This window comes from Bos indicus, chromosome 12, assembly GCF_029378745.1.
Source record: "Bos indicus isolate NIAB-ARS_2022 breed Sahiwal x Tharparkar chromosome 12, NIAB-ARS_B.indTharparkar_mat_pri_1.0, whole genome shotgun sequence".
Lineage (NCBI taxonomy): Eukaryota > Metazoa > Chordata > Mammalia > Artiodactyla > Bovidae > Bos > Bos indicus.
In genome coordinates, this window is record NC_091771.1 from 74,268,505 (window position 1) to 74,294,798 (window position 26,294).

General features: G+C 43.9%; 1 protein-coding gene across 1 annotated transcript in view; it reads right to left on the bottom strand.

Annotated features, from left to right (window-relative positions):
* Nucleotides 1-26,294, bottom strand: part of LOC139186162 (ATP-binding cassette sub-family C member 4-like) — a 183,774-nt gene that overhangs the window by 111,581 nt on the left and 45,899 nt on the right. Inside the window, exons 12-15 of the mRNA XM_070799967.1 lie at nucleotides 15,865-15,959; nucleotides 15,556-15,642; nucleotides 4,434-4,530; nucleotides 133-330 (exon numbers count right to left, since the gene is read on the bottom strand). Coding sequence (XP_070656068.1) covers nucleotides 133-330; nucleotides 4,434-4,530; nucleotides 15,556-15,642; nucleotides 15,865-15,959 — 477 coding nt within the window. The remainder of the gene's footprint in view (nucleotides 1-132; nucleotides 331-4,433; nucleotides 4,531-15,555; nucleotides 15,643-15,864; nucleotides 15,960-26,294) is intronic.

Below are 26,294 nucleotides of genomic sequence, written 5' to 3' on the forward strand. Positions count from 1 at the left end.
CATGGAATAAGACTTTGGGAACCTTAGAGCCTACTTTAGGACAAATAAAGATGTCATGAGCAGAGCAGACTGATGGTCCATGAGGCCACCAAGAGCAGACAGACTTAGGCATCCTGCAGGATAGAAACTCACATCTTGGTCTTCTGGAGCTGCATCTTTTAAGGAGGGTCTGGGAGATGGTAGAGACTGAACCAAAGACTCAGAGATCAGAGTAGCAGTTCCTAGAACTGGAGATGATGCAGGCTGCTTATTTCCCTTCTCAAAAAGGGAAAAAATATCTACCCCAGATTCCAGGAACTCAGAGTAAGTCCCCTTTTCCACCGTTTTGTCCTAAAATTAAAAAAAAAAAAAAATTGAGCAGAATTAATTTACATTTGATAATATTGTTAGCTGCTCAGTTGTGTCTGACTTGTTTAAACCCCATGGACTGTAGCCTGCTAGGCTCCACTGTCCATGGGATTCTCCAGGCAATAATACTGGAGTGGGTTGCCATTCCCTTCTCCAGGGATTTTCCTGACCCGGGGATTGAAGCCAGAGAAGGCAATGGCACCCCACTCCAGTACTCTTGCCTGGAAAATCCTATAGACCGAGGAGCCTGGTAGGCTGCAAACCACGGGGTCACTAAGAGTCAGAAAAGACTGAGCGACTTCACTTTCACTTCTCACTTTCATGCATTGGAGAAGGAAATGGCAACCCACTCCAGTGTTCTTGCCTGGAGAATCCCAGGGATGGGGGAGCCGTGGTGGGCTGCCGTCTATGTGGTCGCACAGAGTCGGACACGACTGAAGCAACTTAGCAGCAGCAGCAGGGATTGACATTGCAGGCAGATTCTTTACCATCTGAGCCACCAGGGAAGCCTCAATAATATTAAACCAACTGAAATACTAATCAAGAAAAGTTATCTGGTCTTAAATTGTGATTATTGAAGAAAATAAAAGATTCCTGGGTCTAGAATTCTTGTTGAGAAATCTAGCCAACTCAAACAGAACTGAGCGTTCTGTTCTCTGCCAAACCCTGTGTTAAGTGTTGGGGTATTTGAAAGAAATGTGTGCTTGTGAGTTGAAAATGGAGGCCATTCACAAAACTACCATGGGCATTTAGGGAAGCAAGAAGTACAGAAGTTGCTGGGAGGATCAGCATAGTCTCTAGAGACAAAAAGAGAACTCAGAGAAACCTCACATGACAAGCAAAATTAAAAAAAAAAAAAAATCGCTGGGCAGAGTTGCAGAAAAGAAAATTACTGACACAGAGGTGGGCACAAGCACATCTGCATAGGTAAGAGTCGCTCATCAAATTTCACTGACCACCGTCAATGTCACAGTATCATATGCCCAGCTGGGACAGGACACGTAGGAACCAGACTTGAACAGAGAACCCATAAGCTGCATATTCATGGTCTTTACAACTGTTTGGAGGACTTAGAGTGCATTAGAGAGACAGAAGGATCAAGGAAGTTCCCAAAGGAAAATTCAATATTCCATCTGTTAAAATCATTAAACAAAGAGGCCATGAGGCTGAGATGGCTCTAATGCCTTGACAGTCTGTGCCAGCAAACCAAAACCTAAGCCACAATCAGTGCACACAGATCCAAGAGAAAACTTCGCACCAACAGACCACAAGCAACCAACCAGGCTTCCCCAATCAGGCAGCTGCTTAAACTACAGCCAATCTAATCATGTTCTTTGAACACGTGGGACACATCCTTGCAGTTTCCCTCCCTTACAAAGTCAAAATAATGTGCAGATGTTTCACTACTTCTGACCCTGAAACGAGATGCAGGTGATCATTCAGTGGCAAACAAAACATTAGGGAAAAAATTCTCAGGATGCAAAACTCATCAAATGAGAGCAGCTCTGGTTAATGCAGGTCAGGTGTAAGAAGATGGCCCAGGACCCTAGCTAGGACCCCTCTCCCCCTGTGTCCTTAGGTGAGCCACTGGAAGAAACCCAGTGAAGCATCTGGGTACTGTCTGATACTGCAGAACTAGAAAATTATGCAGGATATATTGTGTCTTGTTCCACTTGGGAGGCAAAATTCACACACCTCTTTAATGAAATCACCACTCACTACTTTATCTGTAATATGCACAATGAAATGACTAGAAGTACAAAGACAGAAATTTCACTCAGCAGCCAAGCATTGGCAATCCCAAGGGGACAAGGGGGCAGCCATCTCCCCTCTGCCATGAGAGAAGAACCCGACAGTGAGGATGGACTCCAACTCATCCAGGAGTGCTCACCAGTGGACAAATAGTTGTTTTGTTAGTACTAAAATGGGGGCAGTGCCCTCAAAGGAAGCAACAGGGGACTCTAAAACATCTAGGGACTGGTAAATAGGTTATTCTCCTGCCCACTAATCCTGTGCTCATAACACTGTCAACACTGGGATTTACACACTAGAAGTGCCCCCTCTGTATATGAAATCAACTCCTCTCAAGCTTGAAAAACTTTAGCTCCTCTCCCCATTCCTAGAGGAGTGGAGAGGAGTCACATTCCTAGAGCAGACATATGAAACTGCTTCCAGAGAGACAGAGGTTCTGTATTTTAATAATCTTTCTTGGAGCAGAGATTCATTTCATAAGTCAAGGATCTGACCAAGGGCCTGTGGAACAGTCAGGGTTAAAGAAAAAGATGCTGAGGCCCAGATGTAAATGAGCCAAAAAGTGAAGCATCAAACTACCACCAAGTTTGAAAACTTCTCACTAATCTCCACCCCACCTCCCAACCATGCTAGGAGCTGTGAGTTGAATGGTGCTCCCTCCTCAAAAAGATAAGTTCAAACGTGACACCTGTGAACATGACCTTATTTGGAAACAGGGTCTTTGCAGATGTAATCAAGGTAAGATGAGGTCACACTGGTGCAGGGTGACCCTAAATCCAATATGACTGATGTTCTTATGAGAAGGGACTCAGACAGGGGGACAATGGCCAAGTGGCGTCAGAGGCAGAAACCACAGTACTGCAGTTGGAAGCCAAGGAACACCAAGGAAGGCCGGCAAACACCAGAGGCTGGAAGGAAGGATTCTTCTCTGGAGCCTTCAGGGAGAGCACGGCCTTGTTAGCACCTGGATTTGGGACCCGTAGCCTCCAGAGCAGGGACACGATAATCTTCTACTGTTTTAAGTCACACAGACTGCAGTACTTTGCAGTCACCCAGTTACAGCAGCTCTAGAAGCTGATACTTTAGCCTGAGCCCACACTTCTGTCTTCTCAGCTTTACTAAGACCTGGAATTGCTTCTGCTGTCACCCCTCCAGTGACCATCATAGAAATCTCTCAAATTTGATATCAGACCACATCCCTCTTCTGCTCTGGACCATCCAAGACTTCCATGCCACTTCCGGTCCCCTGGCCATTGCTAGGAGACCAGCTCCTCCACATCCCCTGCTCACTCTCCTCAGACATGCTGGTCTTCCTGTAGTTCCTCCAACCTGCCAGGTCAGCTCCTTCCTTAGGACCCCCTGCCTCAGATTCCCTCCCCCAGGTGACTGTGTGGCCCCCACCTTCATGTCACTCAGACCCCAGGAGGCACCAGCTCCTCAAGGAGACAGCCAGGAAGTCACCCTCTTTGTCACATCCTCCCCATAAAAGGAGCCCCATGAAGGCAGGGCCTTGTCCTCCTGCTGCACACACAAGAGACCTGGGCAGTGAGACCAGCAATTGGAGACACCAGCAGAGTGGGTGTCTCTGATCTAGGTGCTCGGATACCCAACCTCATTTCTGGTGTTAATGGAATATGCTCTTTAGGCAACCTAGGTATGACAATCACTTGGATACCAACAGATCTTAGAATCTCTAATTTGTAAGTAATACACTTTGACTTTAGTCATGGAAGAGGAAAATAAAAAGTTCTAAATAAAATTGCATCATTATCCTCAACACACTTCATTAGAGCATTAATGATTCAATAATCCTGTGGTTGCACTCTTATGCACTTTAGGGTTTATATGGCTTAGAGTGTAATAGTGACATTTCTACAGAGCTTTAGGTTCATCCTCCAAGGTGTGAACACCAGCTCTGAGAAGAAGGGGATGAAAAACTGAGGGAGAAGAGGGTGTTTATCATGAATCCAAGGAAAATGACCAGAAAGGAGGTCCGTCCTTCCACACACCTGCTGCTGCTGCTAAGGTGCTTCAACCGTGTCTGACTCTGTGCAACCCCATAGAGGGCAGCCCACCAGGCTCCACCGTCCCTGGGATTCTCCAGGCAAGAACACTAGAGTGGGCTGCCATTTCCTTCTCCAATGCATGCAAGTGAAAAGTGAAAGTGAAGTCACTCAGTCGTGCCCGACTCTTTGCGACCCCATGGACTGCAGCCTACCAGGCTCCTACGTCCATGGGATTTTCTAGGCAAGAGTTACTGGAGTGGGTTTCCGTTGCCTTCTCCCAACACATCTGAGGGCTAGCAATTCCACAGACTTCTAGAAATTACTTACATCTTTCAATATCAGAATCTGACTTGCATCTTTTAGGTATTGCAACTGATGAGTGACTAAAATTGTGATCTTCTCCTTCAAGGCCTGGCGAATACACCTACAAATGTAAAAGGTACAGAAACCAAAAGCACATTAATGAAGTACCTCAAACTGAAAACATATTTTGAAAACAGTGAGACAAAGACAAAAGATCTTTAGTTTAAATGCCAAATCAATAATAAAAATTAAATAAACATAAGTCAATTAATCCAACTAGGTTCTTAAATTTATCAGCAGCAAATTTGAATCTACTGCTACAAAAAATTCTTAAAATCAGCCCAGTGAAGGAGGCACCAACAGATAAGTCTTTTCCTCTAAAACTCAGCTTAACAATTATTTACATGTTTCATAAAGGAAAACAACTGAGTAATACTGAGATTTCAAAACCTGAATAAACTAAAACACTATTTTATGGCTATTTAGGAATGGGAGAAGAGGGATTCATGTCATTTAAAAATGTGTACATTCTTAGCTTTCTAGGTGATTATTTATAATTAATGATGCAAATATTTACAACAAAAAATTAATAGATTCTTGGTAATTTTTGCCAGAGTGCATTTGCTAGACGCTTGTTCCCAAAGAATGTTAGATATAAAATAAATGTCAGCATGGCCTCCGTCACTCTCTACAACATTCCCAGTTCCATCCAGGAAGCAAGTTTTCTTTCATTAGGACTGAACACCTTCCAAACATGAAAGTAAAAGAACAGAATCCAAATGGCCCAAATCACAGTGGAAATCATCCAGTGGCTCAGAGGATCCATCAGTTCTCTTAGTCAAGACACCCTCAGTATTTAACCTTAAATTTTTTCCACAGTAAAAAAAAAAAACTACTCCTGCATTTCAAATGTAGAGCTCTACGGACTCAGCTGTAGTCTCATCCCACAGGTCCACAACCCTCCAGGGAAGCAAATGGGTGAGTCTGGGACCCCAGTGACCACAGGCAGGGCTCCAGGCAGGTACTCTGGGTGACCCAGCCCCTCGCAGAGCAAATCTCAGGAACCTGGGCCACAGCCCAGCCTGTGAGTGAGTCAAATGGAGAGTCTGGAGCCAGCAGACTGCATCTCAGTCCCTCACAAAACTGACATCAGATGAGCAACCCAACCTCAGTTTCTTCATCTCAAAACAAGGTCAATGACAACTCATCCACACATTCTGACAAATCAAACCACCAATCCACTCAGTAAAGGTCAGGCCCCTTCTCCACTTCACCATAACCACAAACAGTCATGCACTTTGGACTCAGGATAGAAAAGTCCTAAGGGGACACTCTGGACACTGGGTCTTTGATCAGAAGCAAGACCCCAGGATGTAGAAACATACACCATTGCTTTGTTAAGTCCAAAGGATTCATTCTCACCTTTTGACACGTGCTAGCTCAACATTCAACCTAAGTTTCTTTCTTGGTTAACACCTTTTCAACGTAGAACTAAAGCTTTTAAACAGAATTTTTTCACCTTAATACATAATTGCCTGCCAATAGTCCCTAAAGGTGGATGTTAATCAAATCTGATGGGGTGTTACGTCCAAGATGAATCAACCCAAAAGTTTTAAGATGTTTTCTTCTTAACATTCCATCACGGATAAGGTAATACATATAATTACAATGAAGTGATCAGTCGATGGCTGGGAACTTTTCCTAAATGATTATTTTATCCAAGTCACTAGAAAAATATACTCATTTCCAAGTTTTTAAAGATTTCCAAGTCATGCCATAGAAATGATTGAGTAAGCAACCAGTTGTGTAACAGTTATTCCTATATAAAGGCTGTGTTAATTCTATGATCCCACATATAATCCTGAATGAAGCAGGGCAAAGACTAATAGAGTTTTGACAAGAAAATGCACTGGTCATAACAAACACCCTCTTCCAACAACACAAGAGAAGAATCTATACATGAACATCACCAGATGGTCAACACTGAAATCAGATTGATTCTATTCTTTGCAGCCAAAGACGGAGAAGCTCTATACAGTCAACAAAAACAAGACCAGGAGCTAATTATGGCTCAGACCATGAACTCCTTATTGACAAATTCAGACTTAAATTGAAGAAAGTAGGGAAAACCACTAGACCATTCAGATATGACCTAAATCAAATCCCTTATGATTATACAGTGGAAGTGACAAATAGATTTAAGGGCCTAGATCTGATAGATAGAGTGCCTGATGAACTATGGAATGAGGTTCGTGACATTGTACAGGAGACAGGGATCAAGACCATTCCCATAGAAAAGAAATGCAAAAAAGCAAAACGGCTGTCTGGGGAGGCCTTACAAATAGCTGTGAAAGGAAGAGAAGTGAAAAGCAAAGGAGAAAAGGAAAGATATAAACATCTGAATACAGAGTTCCAAAGAATAGCAAGAAGAGATAAGAAAGCCTTCTTCTGGGATCAATGCAAAGAAATAGAGGAAAACAACAGAATGGGAAAACCTAGGGATCTCTTTAAGAAAATCAGAGATACCAAAGGAACATTTCATGCAAAGATGGGCTCAATAAAGGACAGAAATGGTATGGACCTAACAGAAGCAGAAGATATTAAGAAGAGATGGCAAGAATACACAGAAGAACTGTACAAAAAAGATATTCACGACCCAGATAATCACGGTGGGATGATCACTGACCTAGAGCCAGACATCCTGGAATGTGAAGTCAAGTGGGCCTTAGAAAGCATCACTACGAACAAAGCTAGTGGAGGTGATGGAATTCCAGTTGAGCTATTCCAAATCCTGAAAGATAATGCTGCAAAAGTGCTGCACTCAATATGCCAGAAATTTGAAAAACTCAGCAGTGGCCACAGGACTGGAAAAGGGGTTTTCATTCCAATCCTAAGAAAGGCAATGCCAAAGAATACTCAAACTACCGCACCATTGCAATCATCTCACACGCTAGTAAAGTAATGCTCAAAATTCTCCAAGCCAGGCTTCAGCAATATGTGAACCGTGAACTTCTGATGTTCAAGCTGGTTTTAGAAAAGGCAGAGGAACCAGAGATAAAATTGCCAACATCCGCTGGATCATGCAAAAAGCAAGAGAGTTCCAGAAAAACATCTCTTTCTGCTTTATTGACTATGCCAAAGCCTTTGACTGTGTGGACCACAATAAACTGTGGAAAATTCTGAAAGAGAAGGGAATACCAGACCACCTGATCTGCCTCTTGAGAAATTTGTATGCAGGTCAGGAAGCAACAGTTAGAAGTGGACATGGAACAACAGACTGGTTCCAAATAGGAAAAGGAGTTCGTCAAGGCTGTATATTGTTTGTTTATTTAACTTATATGTGGAGTACATCATGAGAAACGCTGGACAGGAAGAAACACAAGCTGGAATCAAGATTGCGAGGAGAATTCTCAATAACCTCAGATATGCAGATGATATCACCCTTATGGCAGAAAGTGAAGAGGAACTAAAAAGCCTTTTTATGAAGGTGAACGTGGAGAGTGAAAAAGTTGGCTTAAAGCTCAACATTCAGAAAACGAAGATCATGGCATCCGGTCCCACCACTTCATGGGAAATAGATGGGGAAACAGTGGAAACAGTGGCTGACTTTATTTTTCTGGGCTCTAAAATCACTACAGATGGGGACTGCAGCCATGAGATTAAAAGACGCTTACTCCTTGGAAGGAAAGTTATGACCAACCTAGATAGCATATTCAAAAGCAGAGACATTACTTTGCCAACAAAGGTTCGTCTAGTCAAGGCTATGGTTTTTCCTGTGGTCATGTATGGATGGGAGAATTGGACTGTGAAGAAGGCTGAGCGCCGAAGAATTGATGCTTTTGAACTGTGGTGTTGGAGAAGACTCTTGAGAGTCCCTTGGACTGCAAGGAGATCCAACCAGTCCATTCTGAAGGAGATCAGCCCTGGGATTTCTTTGGAAGGAATGATGCTAAGGCTGAAACTCCAGTACTTTGGCCACCTCATGTGAAGAGTTGAGTCATTGGAAAAGACTCTGATGCTGGGAGGGATTGGGGGCAGGAGGAGAAAGGGATGACAGAGGATGAGATGGCTGGATGGCATCACTGACTCAATGGGTGTGAGTCTCAGGAAATCCAGGTGTTGGTGATGGACTGGGAGGCCTGGCATGCTGTGATTCATGGGGTCGCAACGAGTCGGACACAACTGAGAGACTGATCTGATCTGAAGGGCTGTATTAAGAGGGGACACATCCCATGATGGAGGTGATACAAATAAGACAGACACAGTGCCCACATCCATTCATTCAATCAGCAGTTTGTTGAGGAGCCAAGCAATGTCCTAAGTGCTAAGGATCCACCCACAGGTCAAGATAGAAAACAATACTCTGCACCATGTAGAGGATATATTGAATAAGTATAGAAAATGTGCTACTGGGCTGTGGCCTGTGCTCTGAGGGAAAAACAAGTGGGGTTGCTGTCTTAGATGTGGAGACTTGGAAGCCCTGAGACTATTTAGGGAAACAGCCTGGAAGAAGGCACAGCAGGTACAGGGTTCCTGGGATAGAAGATGCTGGGCTGAGGCACCTTCCTGCATTCATAGTTTATGGATGGCAGCTGCTGCTGCTAAGTCGCTTCAGTCGTGTCCGACTCTGTGCGACCCCATAGACGGCAGCCCACCAGGCTCCCCCGTCCCTGGGATTCTCCAGGCAAGAACACTGGAGTGGGTTGTCATTTCCCTCTCCAATGCATGAAAGTGAAAAGTGAAAGTGGAGTCGCTCAGTCGTGTCCGACCCTCAGAGACCCCAAGGACTGCAGCCTTCCAGGCTCCTCCGTCCATGGGATTTTCCAGGCAAGAGTACTGGAGTGGGGTGCCACTGCCTTCTCCGATGGGTGTCAGGGGGACTCATAAATGGTCAAGCACACCCACTGAGGGCTGAGGGGAGACAGAGGGCATGGGCGCCCCCTGGAGGAGCAGGAGGGAAAAGCAGATTCCATCTTCCACCTTCCTTCTGTGTCTTGGGGCACTGCTCCCTGGCTCTGGACAGAGGGACTAGTGTGTACAGACAGAGAGAGGGGGTGGGTAATAAAGGACCCCCACAGATCCAGCATAGCTGGATACTGAGTGGGTGTGGGGACGAGCTGGAAAGGCTGATGGGGGAAGATGGCAAAGAAGCTTGTTTGAGGACCTGGAGCTGCTTTCTGAATGGGGTAGGGGGGTGGGGTGGGGGGGTGTCCGTGAAGGACTGGAGCAGGAGGGTGAGCTGTGTAGATAGGATGGTGAACTGTGTAGACAGGAGCGTTGGAGTCTGATCAGGACAGACCCCAAGAGCTGATGATGCAGGAGGCAGGGTTCTGGTGATGTGGGGCTGAACCAGGATGGGATCCATGGCTGGACACAGGTGAGACTGCATCAGTTTACGTAAAGCCCTCACCTTCTGTAGCTGATAGAATCCACTGTGTTCACAGCATAAAGCTGTAAAAGTCATGAACCTCAATAACCTTGGATATAAATTCATGACTGAAGGAAACTGTTAACGGCAAGTAGAAGTGTTACTCATTCACTTTTAATACAAAACCCTGCCCATGACCCAGCTTCCACACGACCACCATCTCTCACAGCATATTGTTCCATCTGCTTCTCTAACTTGAGAACACTCTCTAGTTGCTGCTGAGTGGTTTTCTAAATTGCTTTCACAATCTCTGCTTTAAGTTTCCCTAGAGAATGTGTGGTTCTGATTACGAACAACAGTCTTAAGCTTCCTTCTATCAAGTATATATCCAAAGTGGTACACACAAAAGATTTGAGACGATTTTATAAATATCTCCTGTGTTTGAAAAAGAACTCAAGAGAACTTCTGTGATCAGCACACTGTACTTGGCACCAAAATGCCTTGCTCTCCTCTCCATATGACATGGATGCAATGACCAGTAGAATCCGTTCCTGCATTGATGGAGAACATGTGCAGATGCACACAAGATGGGGTAACACACATTTGTGAGTTCAGGGTGGGGTACTTGGAACAAGGAGGCTGAGATATTCATGACTTCAGGAGGTTGGGGGTGGGGAATCCCTGTCACAGCACTAGCTCCTGTCACTGAACTCATGACAAGACACAGGCACTTCTCTAAGGGAAAACTCATCAACTCATGAACGGGAGAGGGTTGGAAAGGGGGGATCAGATCAGAGCTGGAGACCATGTCATGTGTCATCTGCCCTGTTCTCTCATGTTCTCAAAGATTCAGATCATGAGAAACGCTGGACTGGAAGAAACACAAACTGGAATCAAGATTGCCAGGAGAAATATCAATAACCTCAGACATGCAGATGACATCACCCTTATGGCAGAAAGTGAAGAGGAACTCAAAAGCCTCTTGATGAAAGTGAAAGTGGAGAGTGAAAAAGTTGGCTTAAAGCTCAACATTCAGAAAACGAAGATCATGGCATCCGGTCCCACCACTTCATGGGAAATAGATGGGGAAACAGAGGAAAGTGTCAGACTTTATTTTTCTGGGCTCCAAAATCACTACAGATGGGGACTGCAGCCATGAGATTAAAAGACGCTTACTCCTTGGAAGGAAAGTTATGACCAACCTAGATAGCATATTCAAAAGCAGAGACATTACTTTGCCAACAAAGGTTCATCTAGTCAAGGCTATGATTTTTCCTGTGGTCATGTATGGATGGGAGAGTTGGACTGTGAAGAAGGCTGAGTGCCGAAGAATTGATGCTTTTGAACTGTGGTGTTGGAGAAGACTCTTGAGAGTCCCTTGGACTGCAAGGAGATCCAACCAGTCCATTCTGAAGGAGATCAGCCCTGGGATTTCTTTGGAAGGAATGATGCTAAAGCTGAAACTCCAGTACTTTGGCCACCTCATGTGAAGAGTTGAGTCATTGGAAAAGACTCTGATGCTGGGAGGGATTGGGGGCAGGAGGAGAAAGGGATGACAGAGGATGAGATGGCTGGATGGCATCACTGACTGGATGGACGTGAGTCTCAGTGAACTCCAGGAGTTGGTGATGGACAGGGAGGCCTGGCGTGCTGCGATTCATGGGGTCGCAAAGAGTCGGACATTACTGAGTGACTGATCTGATCTGATCTGATCTGATGCAGGTTTGTGTGTATGTGGGTTACAATATACCTAACATGAAATTTACCATTTTAATCATATAGCCATATAGTGGCATAAAGTACATTCACATTGTTCTGCAGCCATCACCACAACTCTTTCATCACCCCAACACTAAGCACATCTTACATTTGGGTAGTTTCTGCCAAAGTATAACAATCCCCGGTTAGTGGATGTGGAATCCCAGCTCCTTGTGTCCAGAGCTCAGAGCTCCTCATATACCTACTGACTGCTGAAGTCTTTTTACTTTGCTATTCTAGGCCTGCTCTACACCAATCACGTCCCTCTCAAATTCACATGTCACGTTAGTTATTAGCACCTTAGAATTTGGTGACAGGGACTGTAAAGAAGTAATCACTACCCTTAAAGACACTGCACCTAATCTGATCTGACTGGTGTGCTTAGATGAAGAGGAGACTAAGACATAAGGACAGAAACACAGGCATGTAAATCAGTGAAGTTAGAACACACCCTCCCACCATGCACAAAATAAACTAAAAATGGCTTAAAGACTTAATCATAAGATGTGACACCATAAAACTCCTGGAAGAGATTAAAGGCAAAATATTCTCTGACATAAATTATACCAATGTTTTCTTAGGTCAGTCTTCTAAGGCAATAGAAATATAAACAAAAATATACAAAAGGCGGCTGCCCTGGTGGCTCAGTGCTAAAGAATCCACCTGTCAGTGCAGGAGACACAGGATCCATTCCTGGTCCCAGAAGATCCCACATGCGCAGAGCAAGAAACCCATGCACCACAACTACTGAGCCTGAGCTCTGGAGCCCAGGAGCTGGAACCACTGAGCCCACACATCCTAGACCCCATGCTCTGCAACAGGAGAAGCCATCTCAATGAGAAGTCCGCACACCACAACTCGAAAGTAGCCCTGCTCGTCACAAAGAGAAAAAAACCATCACAGCAACAAAGATGCAATACAGCCACAAGTAATTCTTTTTTAATTAAAAAAATAAATAAATAGGACCTAATCAAATTTACAAGATTTTGCACACCAAAGGAAACCATAAACACAATGAAGAGACAATCTATAGATTGGGAAAAAATATTTGCAAATGATGTGACCAACAAGAGCTTAATTTATAAAATGTACAAACAGCTCATACAACTGAACAACAACAAAATCTGATCAAAAAATGGGCAGAAGAAGTAAATAGACACTTTTCCAAAGGACTCATACAGACGGCCAATAGGCACATGTAAAGGAGCTCACCGTTGGAAATTATCAGAGAAATTCAAATCAAAACTACAATGAGGCATCACCTCACACCAGTTAGAATGGTCAACACTAAAATAACAATGGCTGAGAGGGTGTGGAGAAAAGGGAGCCCTCCTACACTACTGCTGGGAATGAAAGTTGCTTCAGGCACTGTAGAAAACAGCATGGAGGATCCTCAGAAAACTAAAAGTAGAATTACCTTATATTCCAGTAATCCCACTCCTGGGCATATGTATGCACAAAACCAAACACCAAAAAGACATGTATCCCTATATTCATAGCAGCACTATTCACAATAGCCAAACATGGAAACAACATAATATGCACCGACAAACGAATGGTTGTGGTACATGGAGAGAATGTAATACTACTCAGCCATAAAAAAAGGAAAAAGAATGCCAGTTGCAGAAAAATGGATGGACCTGGAGGTTATCATACTAAGTGAAGTAAGTCAGAACGAGAAAGACAAATATCATATGATATCACTTACATGTAGAATCTAAAATATGGCAATAATGAACCTATTGACAAAACAGAAACAGACTCACAGACATAGTGAACAGACTTATGGTTGCATGGGTGGAAGGGGTGTGGGGAGGGATGGACTGGGAATTTGGGCTTAGCAGAATGTGAAGTACTATGTGTAGAATGGATAAACAACAAGGTCCTACAGTATAGTGTGGCGAGCTATATTTGATAATCCAAGATAAACCATAATGGAAAAGAATATTTAAAAGAATGTATGAATGTATATAACTGAGTAACTTTGCCATACAAAGAAATTAACATAATAACGTAAATCAATTATATTTTAATTTTTTTTTTAAAGGACAGAGACAGGGGTGCACATGGACAGAAGATCATATGAGGACACAGCGAGGCAGACGCCACCAGCAGCCAAGGACAACATTCTCATCAGAAACCAAACCTGCCTACACGGCGAACTTCCAGCCTCAAGGACTGTGAGAAAATGAATTTCTGTTCTTTAAACACCCCAACTGTGACAACTTGCTATAGACTGAATGTTTTTGTCCTCAAAATTCATATATTGAAACCTAATTCCCACTGTGTACTAGAAGTGTAGCTATTGGGAGGTGACAGGTCATGAGGGTGGAGCCAACATGAAAGAGATTAGTGCCCTTACAAAGGGGACCCACAGGGCTCCCTCACCCCTTCCCCACGTGAGGACACGGGAATCGTGCCCTCACCAGACACTGAATCTCTCAGCACCCTCAGCTTGGACTTTTCCAGCCTCCAGAATCCTGAGGGATAAATTTTTGTTTTTTATAAGCTGCCCAGGCTGTGGTCTCCTGTGAGAGCAGCCTGGACAGACAGCCCCAGCAAAGTAACACAGAACCTGACAGCGAGAATTTCCAAATAGCTTCTCTCTGCCAAACACCCCACCTCCTTCAGACAAGGACATACCTGCTGTTCTCCTCACAGCCCTGCTTCCTCCTCCCTCCATACCTGAGCTTCTACTCTTCCTTCAGCAAAGGAACTGGGTCCTCTTCTCAGCCTCCACACACCTGCCCAGCCTGCAGGCCCCCAGGGCACTTCCCTCCCAGCCCTGGGCACAGGGAGCTTTCCAACTTCAGTGAAAGTCTCCAGCTGCAACTTCCACTTAGCATTTACTGTATCCTGTATCAAAACTCTCTAAACCTTGACTCTGCTGAGCTTTCCCCTGGCATCTGTCTTAACAAGCTCCACACAGAGACAGGTTCCTTGGTGGCAGGAATGAGGGCTGTGTCCTAGTCTCCCTTATTCTGCCCAGTGTGGGTCCTTCCCCTCTCCTGGATCACTGTCCTCCTTGTAAAGTAAGAGGTTCTGTGCAGGAACATCTGTAAGGGTATCAATCTCAGTGCATACAGCAGGGTGCTGATATGCAGCTGGAAGGCTCATTGTCTTTAACAAGGTGAACGACAGCAAGGGAACTAACCATGGGGTAGATGTGGAGGCTGCTTCAGAAAAAGTGAATCCATGAGACTTTCAAAGATGTCAGTCTAGACTCCACCAGAGGCCTCAGTCAGCATGTGTTGGGACAGAGAAGCAACAGAACTCTTCTCCAGGAGTTCTGTGGCCAAGAAAGAGCCACTGACAACAAATTCCAGAAACACAAAGTAAGAGTCAGGACTTCAGAAAGATTCCGAAAGATACTGAGTTTCAAATTCAAGTTAACCCTACATGTGGGTCTAAGTATTAATTTTAGTAAGTATCCATGAAGAAATGTTAAATAATTGAGCCATACTCAGATGTGGAATAAATCATCTGTAAATTCTAAATCATTTGTAAATACTTTACTAAGTATTTCTAAACCAGCAGAATAATAAGCATAAACCAACAGGGTCTTTCCATGGAAGCCCTATATCTGTACTGAAAAATTCACTTCTAATGTGCCTTCAGCAAATGACAAAGGAAAAGAATTGGCAGCCCATCACCAGGTTACCAAGTCCTACTCTCTGATTTAAAAACTTTACATCATCCTTCTTATCCCTGGGGTTTGGATCCATCCACAATATCTGAATCCGTCAAGTGCAAGTAACGGGGGAATCTGTCATGTATCCCTCACTCCCTAAAGCATGGACCCCACTGTCCTACACACACTGGAAGCAACTGCTGTATTTTCCTGTCCTGACCTCATCATGATGCAAAATTTCTCTATGATGGGTCTTCTGTGGAGGGAAGGGAGGGACACCAGGACAGAGTGAGCTGAGTCTCCAGCACAAAGGTTTTCCTGAGCTCTCTTCCCTGATCTCTACAGGGTTCCTGGAAAGCAGAGATGATAGAAAACAGGACCAAACTCACAATTCAAACAAGTGCCTGCTGACTCTTGCGTCCACTGCACTGAGTGGATCATCCAGGAGGTAGATGTCTGCGTCCTGATACACGGCTCTAGAAAACATAGAGAGACGTCAGGAGAGGACACTTCACATTGCCTGGGTCTCATCTCTGAATCATGATGGTGTCTAACAACTCCAGGTTCCTTCCACAAGCCCAGGGAAAGGGCCAAGACCCTGCTTCACACAGGCTCACCTTGTGAGCGGGGGCTGTGTGCTCAGGTCCACTAGGAACCGCAGAGGAGGAGGGGCGGATGGCAACTGAAACCCCACTTACCTGGCGAGGCTGACCCGGGCTTTCTGTCCTTCACTCAGTGGGGTTCCTCCATCTCCTGTCACAGTTAGATCTCTTTCCTTCAAATTCTGCAAATCCTGTATGGAGATAGAAAAGGGAAAAAAGAAAAAGATTTAAAATGTGTTCTCCTGCCATCCTAACCTTTTAGCATCAGTTCTTCATACAAGTGTTTAATCAACAACAATGGGCTTATTTCATAGTGACTAAACAGAAAGTGAAGAGGAACTAAAAAAGCCTCTTGATGAAAGTGAAAGAGGAGAGTGAAAAAGTTGGCTTAAAGCTCAACATTCAGAAAATGAAGATCATGGCATCCGGTCCCATCACTTCATGGGAAATAGATGGGGAAACAATGGAAACAGTGGCTGACTTTGTTTTGAGGGGCTCCAAAATCACTGCAGATTGTGACTGCAGCCATGAAATTAAAAGACGCTTACTCCTTGGAAGAAAAGTTATGACCAACCTAAATAGCATATTCAAAAGCAGAGACATTACTTTGCCAACAAAGGTCCATCTAGTCAAGGCTATGGTTTTTCCTGTGGTCATGTATGGATGTGAGAGCTGGACTGTGAAGAAGGCTGAGCACCAAAGAATTGACGCTTTTGAACTGTGGTGTTGGAGAAGACTCTTGAGAGTCCCTTGCACTGCAAAGAGATCCAACCAGTCCATTCTGAAGGAGATCAGCCCTGGGATTTCTTTGGAAGGAATGATGCTAAAGCTGAAACTCCAGTACTTTAGCCACCTCATGCGAAGAGTTGACTCATTGGAAAAGACTCTGATGCTGGGAGGGATTGGGGGCAGGAGGAGAAGGGGATGACAGAGGATGAGATGGCTGGATGGTATCACTGACTCGATGGACGTGAGTCTGAGTGAACTCCGTGAGTTGGTGATGGACAGGGAGGCCTGGTGTGCTGTGACTCATGGGGTCCCAAAGAGTCGGACATGACTGAGCGATTGAACTGAACTGAACTGAAACTGTAACAAGGAAAATTAAAAAACTTCTCAGGGCTTTTCATTTGTTTTCATTCTATATTTTTTCAAAGCATTTATGCATTTAACCATTCCAACAGGTATTTATTGAGGATTGACTATACATGAGCCATTGTTCTGAGAACAGTGAATTCAGCCATGAGGAAACAGAACCCCTAGAATTCCTCTCCATGGTGAGAGAGACAATATGGAAAATAAACCTGAGCGCAAGTACTGAGGATGAGAAGGAAAAGGAAGCTGCTCAGGGGGATGGAGAGTGAAGGAGGGAGTCCACACTGGGGTGTGAGGCCTCTGCTCAGAGGGGGCTGTGAGCAGATCTGGGGGGGAGGGGCAGAGGCTCAGGCAGACCTGGAGAGGCTGCTCCTTACAGAGGGAGGGGCGAGTGCAGGGGCCACGGGGAGATGCCCAAGGGGTTCAGGACAAGGAGGCCAGGAGAGCAGAGTAAGAATGAGGGGAGTAAGGGCAGAGACAGAGCAGGAGACTTGTGTCACTGCCAGTAAAGGGGGGAGGGGAAGGGAAGGAGGGACCTGGTCTGAGGTTTTTAAGGAATCACTTCTGTGCTTTGCAATAAACAGACAGTAAGATTGGTTTATGTTTTGGGCGGGGGGAATGATGAAGGCAGATACAAGGGAGGAGGCTACTAGAATAATTTAGGGAGCAGTGGAAATGGAGAGACAGGGTCACACTCCAGACATACTTGGAAGGTAGAGTCTGTAAAACCTGCTGACAGGACAGGTATGGGTTGTAAGAGAAGAGGACTGTGATGTTTGGGGTGAGGAAGCAGAAGGACAGGGTCACCATTTATTGAGTTGCAGATGATGATGGAGGCAGATTTAGGACACTTCTCTTGTGGACAAGCAGAAATGACCTCTCAGTGATATCACTGTGCAGCTGGACATGCAAGTGTGAAGGTCTGTGCTAGAGACACAGGTGTGAGAACTGGTGGTCCAGGCTGGTGAAAACACGGGACTTGTTTTATCTTAAATTGCCAGTTTTGCTGATCTTGGTCTCCACTTCTGATTTTCAGAGAAGGGATGAAACCTGACCCGAGTCTTCACAGTGATACTTAAGGCAAGTCATAGTGTGACAGACGACGTCTGTATAAGAAATGGGAACAGAAAGAGCAGGCTGGGCAGGAAAACCAAAAGGAAAGAAACAACATGCTGAGGGACACCAAGCAGATCAGTTGGACTAAGTAGATCCTTGCCCTTGGAAGCAGGAAATACTCAAAGTTAAGAAGGATATGAAGTTTTGGCTTGAGGATCTGGGAATCTATCATAAGTTATATTTGAGTATTATTTAAGAAGTAGACAAATCAGTCTATCTTCCCCAGAGAATCTGGGAAAAATTTTTTTTAAATGACAAGAAAATCCCCAAAATGACCAGGTAACAATCAGGTTTAAGTTACACAGTTATTACACGGGGAATCTTTACTTCAAATTACCTATTAAACCCCTCAGGCATCAACCTAAGATACACAGCAGTACCTTTCTGTAGATGACACCCTCACTTCTGTCTCTACTTTAGAAATTTGCGGAGAAAGCAAACTAGCACACTGGGGTCTCCATGATAAACAAGTCCTCTGATCTCCCTAAGTCTCATTTTCCTCTTCTACATAATGTGCTGCAGAAACCAGAATCACTAAACTCAAGCTGTGAGAATCGAAGGAAGTGTATGAACACCCTCCATAAATGGAAAAAGGACATGAATTGATTATAACTTGCTATTGGTGACTGATGTCTATTTTCTCTTCAAACCAACAGTGGGATCCCATGCATAGTGTGGATCACAACATGCAAAGCACACGACCACAAGGAAAAGATAGAGACTGTCTCCATCATAACCCTCCCTGACAGCCACAAGACATAAAGACACACACAGGTTTCCTGCTCACTCAGAGCTTAACTTGGGTGCATCCAATGAAGGGCAGCAATTGCTCTGTTGTGAAAATTCATCATTATGTCACTTCCTCTCTTTCTGGAGCTCAGAAATTAATACCATCTCTTGCTTTGGTTTTCATGAACAACAACAAACCATTTTAAGATAGGTTCCAAGCCTTATACATACATACATACATACATACATACATACATACATACATACACACACACACACACACACACACACACACACCCCCAAGTTACTTGGCCTCCATTTCACTGATGACAATCCTTGCAAACTGTTCCACTTAGCTTTTATGCTTTGATTTTACATTGTTTTTGTTTCTTTCTCAAAATAGTGACATATCATAACACAAAAATCTTAACCATGCTCTAGAAAAGGCACATAAATCCACTCTTTTAATTAGTACATGAAGGGATAGAAACAGGCTCTCTTCAACTCTGGTGGTAGGACTTGAAGTGTGTTGGTGACTCTGAAATTATTCATGCATGAGCCCCACATGGGCAAAGCATTTCAGAGGATTTGAAGTAAAATCCAAGGCAGGCTAATTTCCTAGTCACCATTTTCTGATTAAATTAGAGGGAAAGGCCTGACTTGAGCATATATTACAATTCCTCCCACTGACAGGAAGGTGTTTTTATTCATGTTATTTTCCTCTAAGTTAAATTTCACCAATTTTCACTGAAAAATAGATACACAAATGAGAGGCAGACTAGGAAACAGTGACACTGGTTTGATGCCATCATCCAGAAGCTCACCCAAGGCCCTTCAGCGATGGTGGAGACTTACAGTAGAAACACTGTTTTGTAGAAAGCTTTCACTTTCATGTCAGGTTCAAAGGATTTGCTAACAAAATAAGCCACTCGTTATATACAAATAAATAATACCAATATTTATTATAGAATTATCTAGCTTATTCAATATACTAATATTAAAAGAAAAGAGAAATAGAAAACAGCAGAGGGTACGTCATCAAATTGGGTTCTGACCAACATCCAGATGCAAATAGTGCTGAGAAGTCCCATGACACAGCACATCTGGGGTCTCAATTTGTTACTGAATCCAAGTTCGCTCTGCTCGCCACACAGGCCAGAGAGACAAGTGGTTGAGGCCAGGAAGAAGAGAATTTATTTGGGGAGCCCGCTGACTGAGAAGATGCCAAGCTAGGGCCTCAGAATGACCATCTTATCGGGGTCTAGATGCCAGGTTCTTTTATAGATCAGAGATGGGGAGGCGTGGAAGCAAAGTAAAAAGGCCATTAATCTTGCAAATCTCCTAGAATGTCAAGACTCAGGCACGGGATGTGTTAATTTCTTCCTTCCTGCCATCTACAGGTGGTCAGGATTCTGAACAAAGGCACTTTAGTTTAACAGGCAGAGGAGCAGGATTCTCTAAGGTAGGACATTCAGTATGATTATAATAACAAAAGCAACAAAAAAACAAGTCAACAAAATAGTTTCAACATGGAGTCAGAATTGGCTTCTTCTCCACAATGAATAGGAGAAGGCAATGGCAACCCACTCCAGTACTCTTGCCTGGAAAATCCCATGGACAGAGGAGCCTGGTAGGCTGCAGTCCATGGAGTCGCTAAGAGTCGGGCACGACTGAGCGACTTCACTTTCACTTTTCACTTTCATGCATTGGAGAAGGAAATGGCAACCTACTCCAGTATTCTTGCCTGGAGAATCCCAGGGACAGAGGAGCCTAGTGGGTTGCCGTCTATGGGGGTGCACAGAGTCGGACACAACTGAAGCGACTTAGCAGCAGCAGCTACAATGAACTGGGAAAAGGAGCCAAGTAGCACATCCGCTCTGTGGGTGAGATTTCAAACACTGCAGTTCAGTTGTTGTTGTTCAGTTGCTTAGTCGTATCTGACTCTTTTCGACCCCATAGACACAGCTCATCAGGCTTCCCTCTCCTTCACTATCTCCTGGAGTTTGCTCAAACTCATGTCCATTGAGTCGATGATGCCATCCAACCATCTTATCCTCTGTCGCACCTTCTCCTCCTGCCCTCAAATTCTCCCATCAGGGTCTTTTCTAATGAGTCAGCTCTTCACATCAGGTAGCCAAAGTATTGGGGGTTTAGCTTCAGCATCAGTCCTTCCAATGAATATTTAGGGTTGATTTCCTTTTGCATTGACTGGTTTGATCTCCTTGCAGCAGTCCAAGGGACTCTCAAGAGTCTTCTCCAGCATCACAGTTCAAAAGTATCAACTGAACAACAACAAACACCGTGGAGAAGACTGCAGAAATGGTTAATGAGGGCCAGATGTGAGGCCCTGGTAGGAGAATGCTGTACTTCGGACTCAAACAGGGGGTCTGAGTCCCTCTTTTTTCACAGTTTTTTTTTTTTTTTCCATTTGAAACTGCCCCTCCTCTCACAGCCTGTTAATATCCTGCCCTTCTTTCCAGGCTCAGCCCAAACACACTCTCTCATGAAACCATCCTGGATTTATCTCTCTTCTTGTTGGGTTCCTAAGGCTCTGTTTACACCTCTTGTGAAGGACCCGTCTCATCCTGCTCCATCATTCATACACATGCAGACAGCTTTTCTCGGCTCCTGGGGGATAAGATCTGTGCACCAAGCACTGTGCTGGACCATAATACTGATTATCTCTAAGCCTCACAACAAGCTGCACAGGAAGTACTGGCCCCATTTCACAGATAAGGAAACTGAGATTGAGTGAGGTCACGTTACTGGTATGAGGACTGTTACCTGTTAAACAGAAGAGCTGGACTCTGAACCAGCTCATGTCAGTTCAGAGCCTTTTGCTCTTTCACATCACGCTGCCCAGGTCATGACTAAAGAGTGTATTTGAAATGAAGACAACACTAAACTAACTCAAGTCATGAAGGCCTCTATACCTAGACATAGAAGGATCAATTAACTTATTATCTTATGATTTTCCAGGAAATCTGAAAAGAAAATATTCAAGTTAGGGGAAGCACACTGACTAAAACTGCCTACCCTGGCCAGGCACCACAGTAACTATTTGCATAAGGTCCTGGTAAGGAACATGGAACCAATAAGGCACCACCAACCGGAAGAGTTCAGGAAAGGTCAAAAGGAGATGCCACATGTCTGACCACCTCCCAGAATCCTTCTCGCTGGCATCCACCAGGAAGGACTCTGGGCCAGAATGATTGGCTAAAGACAACCCTGAAACTAATTCCGTCACCATAAGACCCAAGACTGCGAGCCACATGGCAAAGCTATTCTCCTGGGTTCCCTTACCCTTCTGCTCTCCACTCAGGTGTCCTTTCCAGATAAAATGTCTTGCTTTGTCAGCACATGTATCTCCTCGGACAATTCATTTCTGAGTGTTAGACAAGAGCCCTGTTTTGGGCCCTGGAAGGGTTCATGTTGGCAGGAATGTGGTAAATATGAGATAAAGGTACAAGCTTATAGGCATCCAAGAGGGATTTGTAAGGTCAAGTGATCTATGTGGGAAAATATCAAACTAGAATTTATCAGCTTGATACCTTTAACTGTGTAATGCCTAAAAGTTTTTAAAAGCCTTAAAAACGTTTTGTAAAAACTTGTTTTTTTTTTAAAAAAAAACAAAACTCAAAAGTTTTTAAAATCGGTTAAAGATGACATGCAGACCAATGTTACATACACTCTTGCTTATGGTAACAGAATATGTTTACTGTTGATTTATGTAATATACTATATGTACAGCACCTATATAAATTATCAGCTCAAATAATGAAAGTTACATATATCAAGAAGATACCTTCTTTCTTACAAGTCACATTTTATGGATGTGCTTTACCAAAAACTGGTTGAGCTTACAATTAGAGGCTAATTTATTTTCAAAATTATTCTAACATTTATAGAGTGCTTGTTATGTCCCTAAGCAATCAGGTGCTTTAAAATCACTATTGCATGTCATTCTCGAAACAACCTTATAAGATTGACAGTATTATTATCTCCATTTTACAAATGAAGAAACAGGCTTGTAAGGTTCAGTCAGCCAAAACCACACACCTAGAAAACAGGGAAACTGAGACTCAATCCCTGAGTCTTCTGACTCCTGGGCCTTGGAGTTGACGTCATCAGCCTGAACTGATGTTGCCAATGGGATTACTTCATGTTTTATTAGAAGAATGTTTTCATCTAGATGAACTTAAACATTTACTTCAATCTGACCTAGTTTAATACATCTAGTTGTTATTGACATTCTAAGAAATGCTGTTTTCCAGTGCTTGTTCCTCTAGGATTTGGGGGATGTAGGAGGAGGAAGAACCTTGGGAAAAAAAAAATCTTGATTATATTTATAGGAATGTATGTGTGGATGGCCGCTAAGCGCAGGTGGCTGCGACGACCGGCGCCTTAAGCGTGGCTGAGAGGAGCCACCCCACATCCAAAGTCAGGGGCAGAAGCTGGGAGGACCCCATGCCCGAAGGGCAGTGGCCAAGAGGAGTTACCCCACGTCCGAGGTCAGGGGCAGCAGCTGAGAGTACCAGACTGCGACGGTGCAGGAACGGCTGAGAAGAGCTATCCCACGTCCGAGGTCAGGGGCAGTGGCTGGGAGGACCAACCCCACGTCCAAGGAGCCATGGCTGCGTAGGCGCAGGAGAGCCTAGAGGCGCTATTCCACTTTGAAGGTGAGGAAGGGCGGTGGTGAGGAGATACCCCTTGTCCAAGGTAAGGAGCAATAAGGCTGTGCTTTGCTGGAGCAGCCGTGAAGAGATATCCCACGCCCAAGATAAGAGAAACCCAAGTAAGATGGTAGGTGATGCAAGAGGACATCAGAGGGCAAACACACTGAAACCATACTCATAGAAATCTAGTCAATCTAATCACACTAGGACCACAGCCTTGTCTAACTCAATGAAACTAAGCCATGCCCATGGGGCAACCCAAGATGGGAAGGTCATGGTGGAGAGATCTGACAGAATGTGGTCCACTGGAGAAGGGAATGGCAAACCACTTCAGTATTCTTGCCTTGAGAACCCCATGAACAGTATGAAAAGGCAAAATGATAGGATACTGAAAGAGAAACTCCCCAGGTCAGTAGGTGCCCAATATGCTACTGGAGATCAGTGGAGCAATAACTCCAGAAAGAATGAAGGGATGGAGCCAAAGCAAAAACAATACCCAGCTGTGGATGTGACTGGTGATAGAAGAAAGGTCCGATGCTGTAAAGAGCAATATTGCATAGGAACCTGGAATGTCAGGTCCATGAATCAAGACAAATTGGAAGTGGTCAAACAAGAGATGGCAAGAGTGAAAGTTGACATTCTAGGAATCAGCGAACTGAAATGGACTGGAATGGGTGAATTTTACTCAGATGACCATTATATCTACTATTGCAGGCAGGAGTCCCTCAGAAGAAATGGAGAAGCCATCATGGTCAACAAAAGAGTCTGAAATGCACTACTTGGATGCAATCTCAAAAACGACCGAATGATCTCTGTTCGTTTCCAAGGCAAACCATTCAATATCACAGTAATCCAAGTCTATGACCCAACCAGTAATGCTGAAGAAGCTGAAGTTGAACGGTTCTATGAAGACCTACAAGACCTTTTAGAACTAACACCCCAAAAAGATGTCCTTTTCATTATAGAGGACTGGAATGCAAAAGTAGGAAGTCAAGAAACACCTGGAGGAACAGGCAAATTTGGCCATGGAATACGGAATGAAGCAGGGCAAAGACTAATAGAGTTTTGCCAAAAAAATGCACTGGTCATAACAAATACCCTCTTCCAACAACACAAGAGAAGACTATACATGGACATCACCAGATGGTCAACACCAAAATCAGATTGATTATATTCTTTGCAGCCAAAGATGGAGAAGCTCTATATAGTCAGCAAAAACAAGACCAGGAGCTGACTGTGGCTCAGACCATGAACTCCTTATTGCCAAATTCAGACTGAAATTGAAGAAAGTAGGGAAAACCACTAGACCATTCAGGTATGACTTAAATCAAATCCCTTATGATTATACAGTGGAAGTGAGAAATAGATTTAAGGGCCTAGACCTGATAGATAGATGGCCTGATGAACTATAGAATGAGGTTCGTGACACTATACAGGAGACAGGGATCAAGACCATCCCCATGGAAAAGAAATGCAAAAAAGCAAATAGCTGTGAAAAGAAGAGAAGCGAAAAGCAAAGGAGAAAAGGAAAGATATAAGCATCTGAATGCAGAGTTCCAAAGAATAGCAAGGAGAGATAAGAAAGCCTTCCTCAGCGATCAATGCAAAGAAATAGAGGAAAACAACAGAATGGGAAAGACGAGAGATCTCTTCAAGAAAATCAGAGATACCAGAGGAACATTTCATGCAAAGATGGGCTCGATAAAGGATAGAAATGGTATGAACCTAACAGAAGCAGAAAATATTAAGAAGAGATGGCAAGAATACACAGAAGAACTGTACAAAAAAGATCTTCACGACCCAGATAATCACGATGTTGTAATCACTGACCTAGAGCCAAACATCCTGGAATGTGAAGTCAAGTGGGCCTTAGAAAGTATCACTACAAACAAAGCTAGTGGAGGTGATGGAATTCCAGTTGAGCTATTCCAAATCCTGAAAGATGATGCTGTGAAAGTGCTGCATTCAATATGCCAGCAAATTTGGAAAACTCAGCAGTGGCCACAGGACTGGAAAAGGTCAGTTTTCATTCCAATCCCAAAGAAAGGCAATGCCAAAGAATGCTCAAACTACTGCACAACTGCACTCATCTCACACGCTAGTAAAGTAATGCTCAAAATTCTCCAAGCCAGGCTTCAGCAATATGTGAACCGTGAACTTCCTGACGTTCAAGCCGGTTTTAGAAAAGGCAGAGCAACCAGAGATCAAATTGCCAACATCCACTGGATCATGGAAATAGCAAGAGAGTTCCAGAAAAAACATCTATTTCTGCTTAATTGACTATGCCAAAGCCTTTGAATGTGTGGATCACAATAAACTGTGGGAAATTCTGAAAGAGATGGGAATGCCAAACCACCTGACCTGCCTATTGAGAAATTTGTATGCAGGTCAGGAAGCAACAGTTAGAACTGGACATGTAACAACACACTGGTTCCAAATAGGAAAAGGAGTATGTCAAGGCTGTATATTGTCACCCTGTTTATTTAACTTATATGCAGAGTACATCATGAGAAACGCTGGACTGGAAGAAACACAAGCTGGAATCAAGATTGCCGGGAGAAATCTCAATAACCTCAGATGACACCACCCTTATGGCAGAAAGTGAAGAGGAACTCAAAAGCCTCTTGATGAAAGTGAAAGAGGAGAGTGGAAAAGTTGGCTTAAAGCTCAACATTCAGAAAACGAAGATCATGGCATCTGGTCCCACCACTTCATGGGAAATAGATGGGGAAACAATGGAAAGAGTGCCAGACTTTATTTTTCTGGGCTCCAAAATCACTGCAGATGGTGACTGCAGCCATGAAATTAAAAGACGCTTACTCCTTGGAAGGAAAGTTATGACCAACCTAGATAGCATATTCAGAAGCAGAGACATTACTTTGCCAACAAAGGTTCGTCTAGTCAAGGCTATGG